The following is a 15,000-nucleotide window of genomic DNA, read 5'->3' as shown; positions in this document are numbered from 1 at the left end:
AGCCTGCTGTCATGACAAGGAATTCATATTTCCTGTTTACCACAACGGGCAAATATGGAACCTACCACATCATTCTTTTGGTTGTGGTCTCAAAGATGGCAGTTTCTGTTTAAAGATTCTGTCCCTGCCGCTGAATATTTCTGAATAACTCCAGAACTCTGTAACTCCTCGACAACTTTAGCACCAACTTTAACAGGAAGTCCTTTGCCGTACCAGGAAGTTCAGTAGTGCAGAGTGCAATGGTGTCTCCACCTGTAGCAGGGAAAATGGTCTTCTGTTCTTCCAAAATGTATTTTCACAGTTCTGTGAGCTTTTAATCTACCAGACTCTATGGATTCGTTTTAGCTTCTGTTGAACAATTTCACTAGTTGTATTTTTAGCTCAAATGGGCAGAATTTAAATTGAGGCAGATTGAAGTTACACTGGCTACATGACTTCAGCATGGCTGTAATTCAAGACCACAATCCCCCCCTGGTCTTCAATCCTATCTTTTGACTCAGACTTACTGGTGTCCTACTGGTCAGCCCCCAGCCTCTAATATCTGGTCAGGGGGTCAGAGGTCAGGCAGAGGTCATATGAGGTCATGCTTTGCCCTTTTTTTTTATTTAAATACAGTGCTGACCTTCAGAGCGTTAGCTCCAGCAAGCGTTTGACCACCCACTAATCCATCAAATCAAAACCATGTGGCAATAGCGCTCACGGCTTATTATGTGTGTGTAACAAGGAATATTTTGGTGTCTTCTGGGACTGGGAAAGGCTCAGCTTCAACAGCACCATTCCCCCAGGCCCCCCCTTGTCTTCCTTGGCTCCCTGTTTGTTTTCTTCATAATATTTGCACCGTGCGTTTGAAACCTTGTCTGCAGACTTTGTCTCAAAGCAAACACGATGTAGCAATCTGTTTTAATCATGCCTCTGTGAAGGGTCTCTGGTGCTGCTGTTTCCTTGCAAGCTACTGATGTTTATGCTCTGCTACAGACTCCTCTCCAATGCTGGCGTGAAGGATCCCTAAATATAACTTCAAGGGATGTGGCTAATTCTGAGGGCTTTATTAACTGGAAAATCTGGCACCCAAGGCGGGTCCCCCCCCCCCCTCTCCCACCCTGTGGGGAGTCATTTGGTGTTTGCTGGAGGGAAAGGAGTGATTGGAAGCATTGGAGGGAAAAAAGTAGAAAGAAGAACGATGAGAGAGAAAGAGAGACTTTAAAGCTCTTTTTCTAACAGCTGTCATGTCATACAGGGTATGAATAAGAGAAGAAATCAACGAAAACAGGAACATTAACATAAAAAAGGATTATAAAAACTTGTCACGATTCTATGGAGCCGCTACTGTGAGTATTGCAACAAAACTTGGTAGTTTATCACAAGTTGCCACGGAGTTTAAAAGCTTCCAAAAAAACTTATTCAAGAGAAGTTTCATATAGAGAAGCAGAGACAGAGAGAGGCAGAAGAACGATCTTGTGGCTGCAGTTGGTATGACTCAAATTCTTCACTTTCTTACTAAAAGCGGGATGTTTCCCTGACAAAAGGTAGAGACAAATTGGACCCCAACCATTACTGTGGCGTCTCTATGAACAGTTACCTGCGAGAGGCTTTCTACAGTAACGCCCAGATACTGGCCTTCTTTAACAGAGTACAACATCTTGAGTAAGAGTCAGACTCTTCCAAACCACCTGACTCACCCTAATAAACAAAACATGTCTACCAAACAAATTAAAGACAAATATAGTACCAGTCAAAAGTTTAGACACACCTGATTAAGATGATGGGAAACATGCATTCAAAGACGCTTTGATGAATAGATTTATGCTTAAATGCTTGAAATTTGTTTCTTAAACAAATATAAATCATGAAGTTGATGCCTATGTATGAATTTCTTTCCAAATGAAATTTAATGTTTTTTGTTTAGCTATTTTGAAGAATCTAAAGTATAAGATACAGTAGTTTTGATTCGTTTATAACACTTTTTTGGTCACTGCTTAATTCCATTTGTGTTATTGCATAGTATTGATGTCTTTACCATTATTCTAAAATGTGGAAAATAGTAAAAATATATAGAAAGAAAAGTGTGTCCAGACTTTTGACTGGTGCTGTATGTGCTTGCTGTGTGGACTTTAAAAAGCCTTTCAATCCAATCATTAGCATGGAGCTCTATTCTAGAACCTTCCTCAAAGTGGTGTGGGCATACGACATCATAAAACGGATGTGCGCAGAAAAATAAACTCAGACTAAAAATTTTGCAATAATAGAACAAATTTCTTTTTTTAAGAGTGTGGAGTGAGGCAGGGCTGCTGTCTGAATTCAGCATGGTGCCACTTCTTCGTCAGTGAATTGGCTGTGATGTTGGAGCAGTCTGCAGCCCCTGGACTCACTCTGCATGACAGTGAAGTCACATTCCTGCTCAGTGCTGATGACCTGGCCCCGCTGTTGCCCACAGAAAAAGGGCTTCATCAGAACCTGGCTCTGTTGGAGCAGTGCTGCCAGACCTGGGCCCTGACATGAATAAGGCCAGCATCATGATGTTTCAGGAAAAAAAGCTAGATCTCAGGGAAATTGCTACTAAATCTACTGCAGGCAACATTAAGGATAGCGCACATTACACTGTAGAGTAACTGATGGATTTCACCATCAGTGTCTTGGGGGAGTTTGACCTGTTGGTGAATATATTAAGGGCATTAGGGGAGAAGCCACACAGGGGTTTTTAGGCTGTAAAGAGGAGACTCTAATGTTTAAACCCATCGATTATAATTTGGATAAAAGTATCAGTTAGGCCGTTGTCCTTTACGGCAGTGAGGTGTGGGGTTCCATCCACTTTGGGCATTTACCCACTGGTTATTAAGATGCAGAAAGGAGCTTTAAAATTCTGGAGTCATTTGGTTTCAGTCAGGTTTAGGACAGCACAGCAATAACTACTCCAATGAGAGTAAACCAAACATCCCAAACACTCTTACCTGGAACAGTGGGAAACACACACTAAAACAAAACAAAAAAATGGAGTGCTGTCTGACCGTAAAAAGAGATTATGCTCCGGCAGAGTATCTGATCACTGGCAAAAATGCAAAGACGACGCAGATCCTGACCAAATATTGCCACTTAGCTACTGGAAAGGTGCAACACAGGCAATGCCACGATATCGCCAAAACAAGAAGATCCACTTTTTACAATGTAATAGCTACTCCCAAGCCAGGGAAATACTCATTAAGAAGATTACAACTCTCCTCCCCCACTTCACAAGGCTGACAGACACAGAGAAAGTGTTAGCTGTGCTGTTAGAGAGGCCCAAAGCCCTGCTAGCAGCTCACCAGTGAATCTATATCACAGCCATAGGACAGCCTGTGCTGCAGGAGTCAAGAGTTTGTGATTTTTATTAAATTTACTGTGACATGTAATCTTTGGTTAATTGTTGATTGTTGCTTATCAGTTGCAATTTGTGACACAGAGGCAAACCTGTTTAATTACATTTAACAGAGAGTCTACCTTAGGTGGCCATTGATAGAGAGGTGCAGGTAGGCCCCAAACGAGTTAAGATTTGTTGCATTTTTTGCTTTGTTTTGTGCTGTTGCTGTGGGCAGTGGATATCTGTCAGAATAAAAGTCCTACAGTCCTACAGAGAGAGAGAGAGAGAAGAAGGGGAGAAAAGAAGTGTGAGGAGGATGGGAGAGTGCAGGGGAGGGTAAGGTGCAGGGTGAGCCAGAGAATAGCTGCTGATTGCAGAGTTTAAATTAAGGCCAGGATTAATTACTCTCACCTATGCAAATGTGTGTCAGTTAAGATTTAATTGCATTCAGTGCTCAGTTTGCTTGTAATTAAGTTTACAGTTCCCCTTCAATGCCTCAAATTAAAAAACACTTAAAAGGCACTTGTACCGCTGTGCTTTTGCACACACGGAAGGTTGCGCTTCTGGACCATTTTTGTATGTTTTAAGTCACACTTCGACATTGTGCTGAGATCTTTCTAGAGTGTGAATTGCAGTTTGTGCAGGGTTTGTGTTGATTTGTTTATTTTTAAGGGTATTCTTGGTGTTCTGTGTAGATTTGTTTGTCTGTAATGTGAGTGGTCATGTTTGCATGGTGTAATGATTGCTGTGAATTGTGGGTAGTGATTTGTGTGTGTGCCTACAGCGATTTTTATACGTTGTGTTCACCACCCGCATTCCTGTCTCTCTCTGGAATTCAGATTAAAATTTAAATAGGCTTTATTAGCATGACAAAGACCGCCCTGCTAAAGTGCGTGAACTTGAAATTTTACGGTAGATCTCTCCCTCTGTCTTTTTGTCCGTCTGTCTGTCTTTCTGATTCAGATTGACTTTAAAAAAAAACCTTAATATGCTTCACATACGTTTGGTTTTGTCACTGAGGCTATGGGCACAGACAGACTACACATGGTGCAATACCATAGTGACAGTCTTTGCTACCCATCCTAAAAGACACTCGGATAATTCCTGTAGTTCCTTAATTGGATGTTGGATGGATATTTTCCTCTCACACTGTGAGAATAACGTATAAACTGATCTGCCATCTTCACAATTTCTGGACCTTCCCCCAAAAGGACGTTTGTCCCCCTCTGTCTTGAGCAGAAGTGAAAAGCTGGTGATGCATTTGTTGAATTCGGGGAAGAAGGCATTCCTCACGGGGAGGTGTTGGGGGCAGGTCAGAAGGAATAGCTCCTCATCCTTTCCTAGGCCAGGGTGCAGTGGTTACACAGTCTGTTCTCTTTGGCATGCCAGGTCTATGACTGCCAGCCACTCAGAATGGCCACACTGTGATCACTGATTCTGGAGCTGGTTATTCTCTCTCCCGCTCAGGACTGAGAAATCTGAATACTGATGGATTTTAAAATCTACAAAATGACAAACAAGATTGAATTTCAAACAATGTGCTGTCTTGAAGGAGAACTTTGTATATGTTGGGACTCATCTTTTGTTTTCTGGTTCAGAGAGTCTTGCTGTGCCTCTCCCTGGTGATGTTACTCCTCAGTAAACTGCTTCAATGATTTTCTAGTTTTTTTGTGGAGGGGATGAAATGGTTGTTGTGTAAAGTTGTCAAATATAGTTCACTTTGAAAATGAATTTCTCTGTTCTTTGTCCCCCCCCCCCCCCCCCCAGGTTCTCACAACATGGCGACTGTACCTCATGACTGCCAAGATACCAACAAAGGTGAGGATATTCAGCCAGCCAGCCAGCCAGTCAGTCAACAGCAATGTATTTTATACAGCACTCTTTGCAGTTGCGTTGTCACAAAGCCCAGGACAGAGTGCGTTTTCCAGAACATTAGGGGTCAATTGAGGAAAAGAGCCAATTGAGGAAAAACTGAATAACGTTTCTCTTAGGCCAGGAAGTGGCAAACTGCTCCTGGAAAACTGTGACTAGGATAGCCTTACCGAGAGAGAGAGAGGAAGGAAGGGGGGGAAGGGGAGGAAGAGAGAGAGAGTGGTCAGAATAGGAGGGCCAGACAATGCAGTGCACAGTGCAATACTCTGTGGCCATAGCTGGGATAAACTATGGTGGCCAATAATAGAAGCAAGGACAGGACCTGTAACCAAGAAGGCGAGATGACACTTGATGTAGGCTCAGCCACTCCTCTTCTCCCAGAGGCTTGGTTTAATATCTGGGCTTTTAACTTGCCTATATCATCAAAGAGTTTGAAGCTCAATAGGGGGGCTGCAAATGCAGCCAACCCTTCTCATCTTGTTTATGATGTCGCAATTGTCATGGCTGCTCCATTAGGACATCACTACTACTACTGTGTTATGGTGTCACTACTACTACTGTGTGACTTTTCTGTTATGATGTCACTACTGTCATGACTGTTCCGTGGGAGTACGGTGAAGCCACCTGGAACAGTCTAAAGCACTGACATCTCAATGTGACTGCAGGTGGAGACGACCTTCAACTTCTTAGAGATCCGGGCCATGAACACTCACCCTGATCATCTGGTAAGAAATGCACACTTGAGAAGCTGCACCCTTGTGGTGGCCATTTTGGCTCATCTTTGCAAGGTTCTCCTGTGTTATATCTAGTATGAACTGGAAACGATTTATTTAATCGAGAATTATGTTTGGGACGTTAGCCACAACAGTGGAGGTCAACACACTTACTCTTTTGATAAGTAACATGAGGCTTTCAAGAATCACTTTGAGTTGGAATCACTGGTTTAACGTCTCATTTAAAGGTTGGCACCCTCTACAATACAGTATCCCTATCGCATCGCTGGAACATTGGATTTACTTTGCCCTTCCTGGAATCAAACCTGCAGACCTAGCTCCTCAATCAAAATGTCACACTTCCAATGTAATAGAAGGTTCCAGTTGTGTTTATTGCCTCATTGTGTTTTCTCTGTGCAGGTTGTCATAGAAACAGACAAGTCCACCTACTCCCTGAAGCTTCAGTCACATGATCACCTCGATCACGTGATCAACCACATCAACTTTGCTCTCTCCCGGATCTTCAACAACTCGGCGTTTGCGTAAGTGTCGCTGTGATCTTTTGGAGCTTGGAGAAACACAGGCCCTGGACAGATGAGTGCATTAGCCAAACGTATGAGACACCTGGCACCTTCACTCTCATACCTGCTCTTTCAAATCTCTCTTTAAAAGCTGTGTTTTCAAAATGGGTGTTTAAGATTGAATGAACCTGCGTGAAACTTGGTTAGGGGTATTGCTGTTGTGCTGTTCTGTGTGCGTACTCTTGGTTTATCTCAGTCATATGCTGGCTTGGTCTTGAGTCGCTCAGTTGGCAAGATCCTGGATTTGAATACAGGCTGAACCCTCGTCTGACAGCTCACAGGTGCCCCGCAATTGCTGGGTGCCTACAAGTTGCATGGATGACATCACTAGAGTAGTACCTGTCCTCCAGTGACCTCCTACTCCACTGTAGTACACTGTGTGACCTGTGTGAAAATTAGCTATTGGCTGTGGGCAGAGGTATCGAAAGAATGCTCTTTCATGAGTAAAGAGGTCATGAGACAAACCTTGTGTACATTAGGATTCCCCAAAAATCTTTTTTTTTTTCTTATATATTAGCACTCATAACATAGAGTCGTAGAATAGGTGCAATGGGGTCTGCCTATATTCCTGCACATTTGCAGCAAAGGACAAATATGATTTTTTAACTGCACCAAATTTATGATTGTGTGCAATGGGGTGTAACCAAATTACGTGCAATAAAATTTCCCATCGGGTTTTGTGCAATATGTATGGGGTAATTCCTCATTTTATCTATTCTTATTGAATCTTTGTACTCATAAATCATGCCACTGTAGCTTACTCTGAACCTAGTGCTTGGGACCAGTGTTTAATAAATAAAATGTAAGTTTGCTTTTAGGAAGAAAAAGAATAAGAAATGCATTGTGAAGTGCAGCTGCGTCATTTTGTGGGCCTCTCTTTCAGAGTTGATTGACAGGCTCTGAATGTTAATGGCTAGAAAGAGAGAAAGTGTCTCATCTAAACTGGTTCATCCAGCTGCAGTTTGCAGAAACAGGTCTGCAGGGACCACCATCGTTGCAGTAGCTTAAGAAAAAACGTTGGTTGTCTTTACATGCAGTACATGCTTCTGAGGGGGCTTAGATTTGGTCCCTTGTCTTCCAATATATATGATATACGTGAACAACATCTACTGTTCTCCTTGAAGAGTACTTCCAGAAGCAAATAGCACGGAAGAAAGAATAACATGTTCTTCCTCTGCCGACAGCTGTAAAATATACAAAAAAATTAATGAACCTCTAGTGCATCATATAGCACTGTGTGATACTTTTCCTCAACTGCGCAACAAACGATGGATCTCTTATTGTGGTGAGGGGGAAATTGCCGCTGCGTCTCAGTTTTGCATGGCGGTTTCTGCAGTGCGTCTGCGGTGAACTGACAGGATTGCATTCGGGATCCAGCGTCGGGCTTGTTACATTGGAGTTTAATCTGACCCCCCGGTGTGATATTAAAAGCACCAGATTTAATTCACCCTCAAAATTTTAAATAATGACGCGTTTCATTTCACAACCGAGGGTGTTCGTGTCTGCGTCCGCGAAACCATGAGCAAACAGGCTCAATGTAATAAAATGTGAATTACATATTATTGATTTTAGGCTCATTTTGAGTTGTTTTGTGATGCATTGTGGGGGTGATGTCATAAAGCATTTACATTATGATCGAGGAGCCCTGCACTATGCCATAAATGCTTTAGAAGGAATGTAAGGCACAAACACTGGCCATGATGAAATTCAACTTGTGTTGTTTTTTGCTCATGGATCATTCAGAGGCAAAATTCACACCTTGGTGCCACCTGTTGTGTCAGGGCTCAGGCAGGGACTCAGGCGCGGACCACGGGAGCTTCGGGTTCCAAGCGTCTTTGATAGAATCGTGAGGCAGAATCGTTAATCAGAAAACGGGCAGGGTCGAAAACCGGAAGGCAGTCCGAGGACAGAGCGAGGATCGGGAAACGGGAGCAGGCAAGGTCGGGAACCGGACAGGCAGGTAATCAGGCGAACGAGACAAAGAGGCAGGCAAAAACGAGGTCTGGGAAAAAGCAGGGTCAAAAAACGAGAAACCGGCAGACAGAAGCAAAACGCAAACGGCGGGGCCGAAACAGGCGAAAAACACTGTGACGAACTAGCAACAGGACAGGGAAAAGCAGGGAAGATATAGGGCAGGGCAGACGAGGGAATGGGAAGCAGGTGTGCAGGCAATCAGGCGGGCGGAGACCGGGCGGGGAGCAGGGCAGGACTAAAACACAAGGAAAACAAAAGCACATGGGCAAAGGAAAAAACAAAAACACAACAGCTAAGGAGGCGGAGCACTGACACTGTTGTGTGGTTGTGTGGTTGCACCTTTAGACTAAGATGATGTTGATGCTGTAAACGTCTCTTTCTCTCACACACTTGCGCTTTGTTCACCCATCTAACCCTCTCTCTAAAGTCAATTCCATTTACAATTTTTTTTTTTAATGACACATTGAAATATTTGGTCAAAGCTTTAACAATATGTCAACATCTCCCACTTTCCCTCTCTTTCTCCCCCTCCCTCCTTCTCTCTCTCTCCCTCCCTGTTGCTCTCTCTACTGTCTCTCCCTTTCCCTCCCTTTCTCTCCCTCTCCTTTTCTTTTTCCCCCTCTCTCCTGCTCTCCTTCTTCCTCACCCTTCCTCTTTCACGCTCTCAGACCCTCTATCTGTCGTTCAGATGGGGACGTCTCAGACGGAAGCAGAAAAATTTCCCCGAGTTCAGAAACGTCTGTGGAAACGCAAAGAGCCTGTGGTAAGGCAGAGAGACAGACAGGCAGGCTGAAAGACAGACAGGCAGGCAGACACACAAACAGATAGACAGACAGACAGGCAGTGTATAGACAGACAGACGGGCTTGTCAAAAAGATGGAGATCTGCTTGGAAAATGTACAGAAGTATGGAATGTTGTATTAAGATCAGTGAGCCTCTCTACATCTCCCTCCCTTTCTCCCATCTCCCTCTCCATGTCTCACTCCTTCAATTTATCTCCCTTTATTTCTCTCTCTCTCTCTCTCTCTCTCTCTCTCTCTCCAGGAGGGTTTTCAGAAACGTATGCAGCTCTGTGTGACTATAATGGCATCAGCTGCAAAGAGGAGGTCCAGTGGGTAGGAGCTGTGTGTGTGTCTGTGTGTCTGTGTGGGTATGTAGGTGTGCTGCATATGTGTATTTGTGTATGTGTGTGCGAGTGTGTTGATGTGAATATATGTACATGCGTGTGTGCATGTGTGTGTGTGTGTGTGTGTGTGTGTGTATGTGTGTGTTTTTGTTTTTGTTTTTAAATATGTATGTATTTGTGTGCCCTTTATGTGATTGCCTGTAGCTCTGCACAGGGTTAAGGGCAGTTCTAACTCTGCGTCTGATTGCTTACTCTGTGGGGACCTTTTTGTCATCATCTGCCAGGATGTGGACACAATCTATCACTCTCAGGACAACAGAGAATTTAACCTGCTGGACTTCAGCCATCTGGAGAGCAGGTCAGACATCAGCAACAGCGGCGCCGAATGACGGGGTGAACACTGAAAAATTTCTCACTATTCTAAGATGCCTCATGGGGATTTATTTTGTGTATGTGTGGGCGTGTGTGTGTGTTTTCAGGGATCTGGCAGTGATCGTGGCTTCCATGGCATACAACACCTGGTTCACCAAACTCTACTGCAAGGACCTGCGCATAGTAACTATCTCCTCAATATCACTGTTTCCTCTAACATTAACACCACTGCAAGGACCTGCACATAGTAACTATCCCCCGTATCTCAGTGTTTCCTCTCATATAAACAGCACTGCAAGGACATTTCCATTTCTTGCTTCTAATAAATAATTAGTGAGGTGTATCGGTTATCAATGCTCAGTCTGTGTGTCTCTCTCTCACTTCCTCTCGCTCTATCGCTCTCTTCCAGGGGTCTGAGGTGATTGATCAGGTCTTGCACACACTCAGTAAGTCCAGCAGTCTGGAGGAGATCACCCTGGAGAACGCTGGACTCCGATCGTGAGTGTGCTATCTTTCCCTCAGGCATGAAGTACATCAAAGTGCTGATCTTGTAGAATTACCCACGATTCCCCTGGCGTGTTCAATGTTAAGAAATGTATAACACTGTGGTGCATGTGTTTGTCTGTGCATGTGTGGGTCTGTGTGCATACACGTGTGTATCCATGTTTGTGTGTGTGCGTGTGCGTGTGTGTTTGTATGTCTGTGTGTGTGTGTGTGCGTGCGTGTGTGTTTGTGTGTCCATGTTTCTGTATGTACGTGTGCTGCAGAGACTTTCCTCAGAAGATGGCCGTGGCTTTGTCAGAGAACCCCGCCTCGGTCATCCACTCTCTCAACCTGGCACACAACACACTGGACAACCAAGGTGACACAGTGCCCTCATAGTCTCACCACCATCTCACCCTCCCTCACCTCTATCTCACTCTGTCTCACCTCCATGTCTCTTTCTCACTGTCATCTCACTCTGTCTCACTACCATCTTACTGTCTTACTGCCTGTCTCACTCTGTCTTATCCTAGCTTACTGTTTGTTTTACTCTTTCACTAATTTAAATTCAAATTTAAATTCAAAACATGCTTTATTGGGGTGACTTAACAAAGCATAGCATTGCCCAAAGCAAGGTTACAAATTAAAAACGCATTCTATTCATAATTACATCAACATAGTGACTGTAAAGTAAATACTAATATATCTGAAAATTAGCCTCTCCTCACTAGCATACTAGAAATCTCTTTTTTAAAGGATTAAAAAGCTTTTTGCGTAAAACCAAGCAGCTAAATGATTCCTTCTGCCTTAGCCTGAAGGACAGAGGAAAAATGGATTCATAAAAAGACGATCTCTGTCTGACTGTCTTTTTCTTGCTGCCTGACTTTTCCTGGCTGGCTGCCTTGCTGATTCGGCATGGTGGTCTGTCTGTTCGCCAGGCCATTTCACCACGTTCACCGCCTGCATCACCTCTACCTTCACAGGTGTGTCCAACCTCATTCAGCAGGTGTGCCGACTCAGCAAAGGCCTCCGTCTGCTCAACCTCTCCAAGACCTCACTGTCCTCCAAGGGTGGGTACCTGCATGCGAGAAACAGCGCCCTCTGCTGGGGCAAAACACCAGTCTCTGGTAATCTTGTCTAACCCAATAGATCAGTGTTTCTCAATCATACTCCTGGAGCCCCCCTGTCCTGCATAACTACCCTTGCTCCAAACACACCTGATTGAAATTAGTGTGATGCTCTTGATTAAATCAGGTGTGCTCGCCTAATCAAAAGTGCCACTGATGAGTTCAGTCAGGTAGGTAGAGCAGGGAAAGATGGAAAATGTGCGGAGCAGGGGGGCCCCAGGAGCAGGATTGAGAATCAGTGCTTTAGACTAACGGTCTTTTTACATTTTTACTTTTTTTGTCATTTAGCGGACGCTCTTGTCCAAATCCACTTACATAGGTCACAGTTTTTACATGTTATCCATTTATACAGTTGGATATTGACTGAAGCAATTGTGGGTTAAGTACCTTTCCCAAGGGTATAACAGCAATGCCCCAGCGGGCAATCAAACCAGCAACCCTTTGGTTACAAGCCCTGCTCCTTACCACTATGCTACAGTGCTGTCCAGTTAATGTAAAGTGCTAATTTACTGCAGAAAATTTATCTAGCATTGAGTAAGGCATGACCTTGCACCTTTGGAGTACATAAAAATGTCTAACAATTATGCCATGATGGGGAGTGTTAGATATCTGTGGTACTTTCACGCACTCCCTATTGATCACACTGTATCAATAAGATATAGCTATGGTACTGACTCCCCCTCAGGATATTGATGCTACTGTCAGCATGATAGATGTCTATGCTACTGTCTCTCTCTTCCTCTCCCTCCTTCTCTTTCTGGATGTTGATGGTACTATAATGATTCCTACAATAATGTAGGTGTCTGTGGTACTGACTACTCCTCTCTCTTGACGATGGTCATCTTTCTATAATGATCATAAGTCTCTACGGGACTCACTTTCTCCTTCTCCCTCCACCTCAGGTGTGGTCTCCCTCTCCCAGGCACTCTGCTCCAGTGACGACTACTCCAACTCCCTTCTGCATCTGGACCTCAGCAAGAACCCAGGGGTTCTGACAGGAGAGGACGCCTCGGTCAGACCACTACGCCCACTCCGCCCTGCCACTCCCGCACCCACCCCTCCTCCTATACTTCCTTCTTCATCGCCTCTCCTCCTTCCTCTTCTGCTCACCGGGGTGTTAAAGCCACTGCTTTACTGTGCTTCTGTTTCCTGTGCCATTTCCAGCTCTACTGCTATCCTTCTACTTGCCTAATCCTGTGTGTGTTTCACCGCTGCTTCTGTCTGTCAATCAGATTCTCCAAGAGCATCTGCTTCTGCCTGTCAGTCAGAGTCTCTGTGTGCATCTGCTTTTGCCTGTCAATGAGATTCTCTGAGTGCATCTGCTTATGTCTTTCAGTCAGCTTCTCTGACTGCATCTGCTTCTGTCTGTCAATCAGATTCTCTGACTGTATCTGCTTCTGTCTGTCAATCAGATTCTCTGACTGCATCTGCTTCTGTCTGTCAATCAGATTCTCTGACTGCATTTGCTTCTGTCTATCAGTCAGATTCTCTAAGTGCATCTGCTTCTACCTGTCAGATTGTCTAAGTGCATCTACTTATGTCTGACGATTAAATTTTCTGACTGCCTCTGCTTATGTCTTTCACTCATATCCTCTGAGTGCATTTGCTGCTGTCTGTCAGTCAGACTCTCTAAGTGCATCTCTTTCTGTCTGTCTCTCTGCAGAATCTGTACCTCTTTCTCTCGCAGCCCAACTGTCTGGTCCACCTGGACCTGTCTGCTACAGACTGCGCCGTTGAATCAGTGAGTGCAGTGGTAACATTGTTTTGTCGTTTTGTCTCTCAAACTGTGGTGTGGTGTTCAGGTAGGGAACAGTATTTGCACTTTTTTTGACTAACTGAACACCCCCTTCTTGTCTCCCTCCCCTCCCTCTCTCCCTTTCTCTCTCACAGCTGTTTGGGGCTTTACTCAGGGGCTGCTGTGCTGATCTCTCCTATCTCAACCTCTCCAAAAACTCCTTCTCACACAAGTCAGTCCCGACCAGCTGATTACCGCTCGCCTCACGATTTCAAGCTGATGAGCTCATTATGTAAACGGAAATTAAAACAAAGGCTAATTTTAGATGGGAATTATTTCTAAATTCCCCAGCGCTCATCTCTTCCTGTCTCTCTCTATCTCTCTGTCTCTGGCTCTCTCTTTCTCTCTCGCTCTCAAATTCAAATGAGCTGTGCTTGTCAAATGACATACAAACCAGAGATTCGAAGCTGTCAGAGGAGATGTGACTTGAAAACTCATGAATATTTAACAGGAGATATTTTCGGTTGACCTCACTAACTCCCCTCTCTCACAGTGAGAGTCGGTGTTCTGTCTTCGTCTCTGTACTTCACCCCATCCCTGTATACTGTACCTCCACCTCTCTCTCTCCTTCTCTCTCCTTTCCTTCTCTTCCCTCTTTCTCTCTTTTGCTCCCCCTTTCCCTCCATCTCAGTTCAGTTAACAGCAGTGAAAAACATAAGGCTTAAATTACCCTTTTAAGTGACCAGACATCATGGGTCAAGACCATGTTTTTTTGGCATGGTACTGTTAAGTGTTAGCAAACCAAATAAAAAGTCAGCAAAATATATAATAAAATATGATAAATAGAAATATTGAAAAACTGATAACACAAAGACACAATAATGACATGTCAATAAAACAAGGAAATTAAATAATCAATTAACAAAAATGTTAAAAACAATAATAACAATAATGATAATTAAAAAGATTACAAAATATGCATGAATGATAGCACTAATAATTTTAATGTATTCATATCCCAATTTTTTTATTACATTCATTTAAGGGCATTCATTTAAGTTAATTTAAGGGTGTTGTGATGTCAGCAACTAAATATTATACTAAAACGATGCACTACATTGTAACACAAAGACTGCCACAAAATAGAGCATGAAGGTGATAGTATCATTTTTGGTGGATGCAGTCAATAGGATGTGTAAAAGAAGAAAACCAATAATCGCTCTCTCTCTGTTTCTCCCTCTCTCTGTCCTTTCTCCTGGAGGGTTTTTGTTTACGTGTATTTATTTATTTACTTAATCATTTATTATTCCTTTTGTTCATTTTTGGTTTTTTATGTTGTTTTTTCCTCTTTTTGTGATGTTTAGTTTTGTCTTTTTTAAACCTATGAATAATAATGCTTGTTGAGTTTTGAGCTTTATTGTTTTATATACAGGAGGGTTAAAAGTCTTATTTTCCCTGCGTTTCTCTCAGGAAGCTGAAGGAGACTCTGCCATTGTTTCGTCAGTTCTTCAGCTCGGCCTTCAGCCTCACGCACATCAGCCTGGCCTCCATGAAGCTGCCCCCTGATGCGCTGAGGTGAGCAGCTGCCTCCTTTCCGTGTCAGGAGCAGGGGCCCACTTCCCATAGGCGCACATTGGGGCTCAGAGCCAAGATGGCAACCGCCCTGTGGCAGTTTCCTGCTGT

At 43.7% G+C, this 15,000-nt stretch overlaps 1 protein-coding gene across 1 annotated transcript in view; it reads left to right on the top strand.

The window, feature by feature from the left end:
• Window positions 1–15,000, top strand: part of LOC118770082 (capping protein, Arp2/3 and myosin-I linker protein 3-like) — a gene marked incomplete at its 3' end in the record, with an annotated part of 45,198 nt that overhangs the window by 14,357 nt on the left and 15,841 nt on the right. The window contains exons 3-16 of the mRNA XM_036517505.1: window positions 5,102–5,152; window positions 5,872–5,931; window positions 6,340–6,461; window positions 9,143–9,237; window positions 9,519–9,589; window positions 9,885–9,958; window positions 10,080–10,155; window positions 10,382–10,470; window positions 10,740–10,834; window positions 11,439–11,525; window positions 12,485–12,594; window positions 13,246–13,323; window positions 13,473–13,549; window positions 14,788–14,892. Coding sequence (XP_036373398.1) covers window positions 5,102–5,152; window positions 5,872–5,931; window positions 6,340–6,461; window positions 9,143–9,237; window positions 9,519–9,589; window positions 9,885–9,958; window positions 10,080–10,155; window positions 10,382–10,470; window positions 10,740–10,834; window positions 11,439–11,525; window positions 12,485–12,594; window positions 13,246–13,323; window positions 13,473–13,549; window positions 14,788–14,892 — 1,190 coding nt within the window. The remainder of the gene's footprint in view (window positions 1–5,101; window positions 5,153–5,871; window positions 5,932–6,339; window positions 6,462–9,142; window positions 9,238–9,518; window positions 9,590–9,884; window positions 9,959–10,079; window positions 10,156–10,381; window positions 10,471–10,739; window positions 10,835–11,438; window positions 11,526–12,484; window positions 12,595–13,245; window positions 13,324–13,472; window positions 13,550–14,787; window positions 14,893–15,000) is intronic.

Source organism: Megalops cyprinoides, chromosome 2 (assembly GCF_013368585.1).
Source record: "Megalops cyprinoides isolate fMegCyp1 chromosome 2, fMegCyp1.pri, whole genome shotgun sequence".
NCBI lineage: Eukaryota > Metazoa > Chordata > Actinopteri > Elopiformes > Megalopidae > Megalops > Megalops cyprinoides.
Note: the sequence above shows the minus strand (reverse complement) of the source record. Positions and strands in the feature narration are given on the sequence as shown.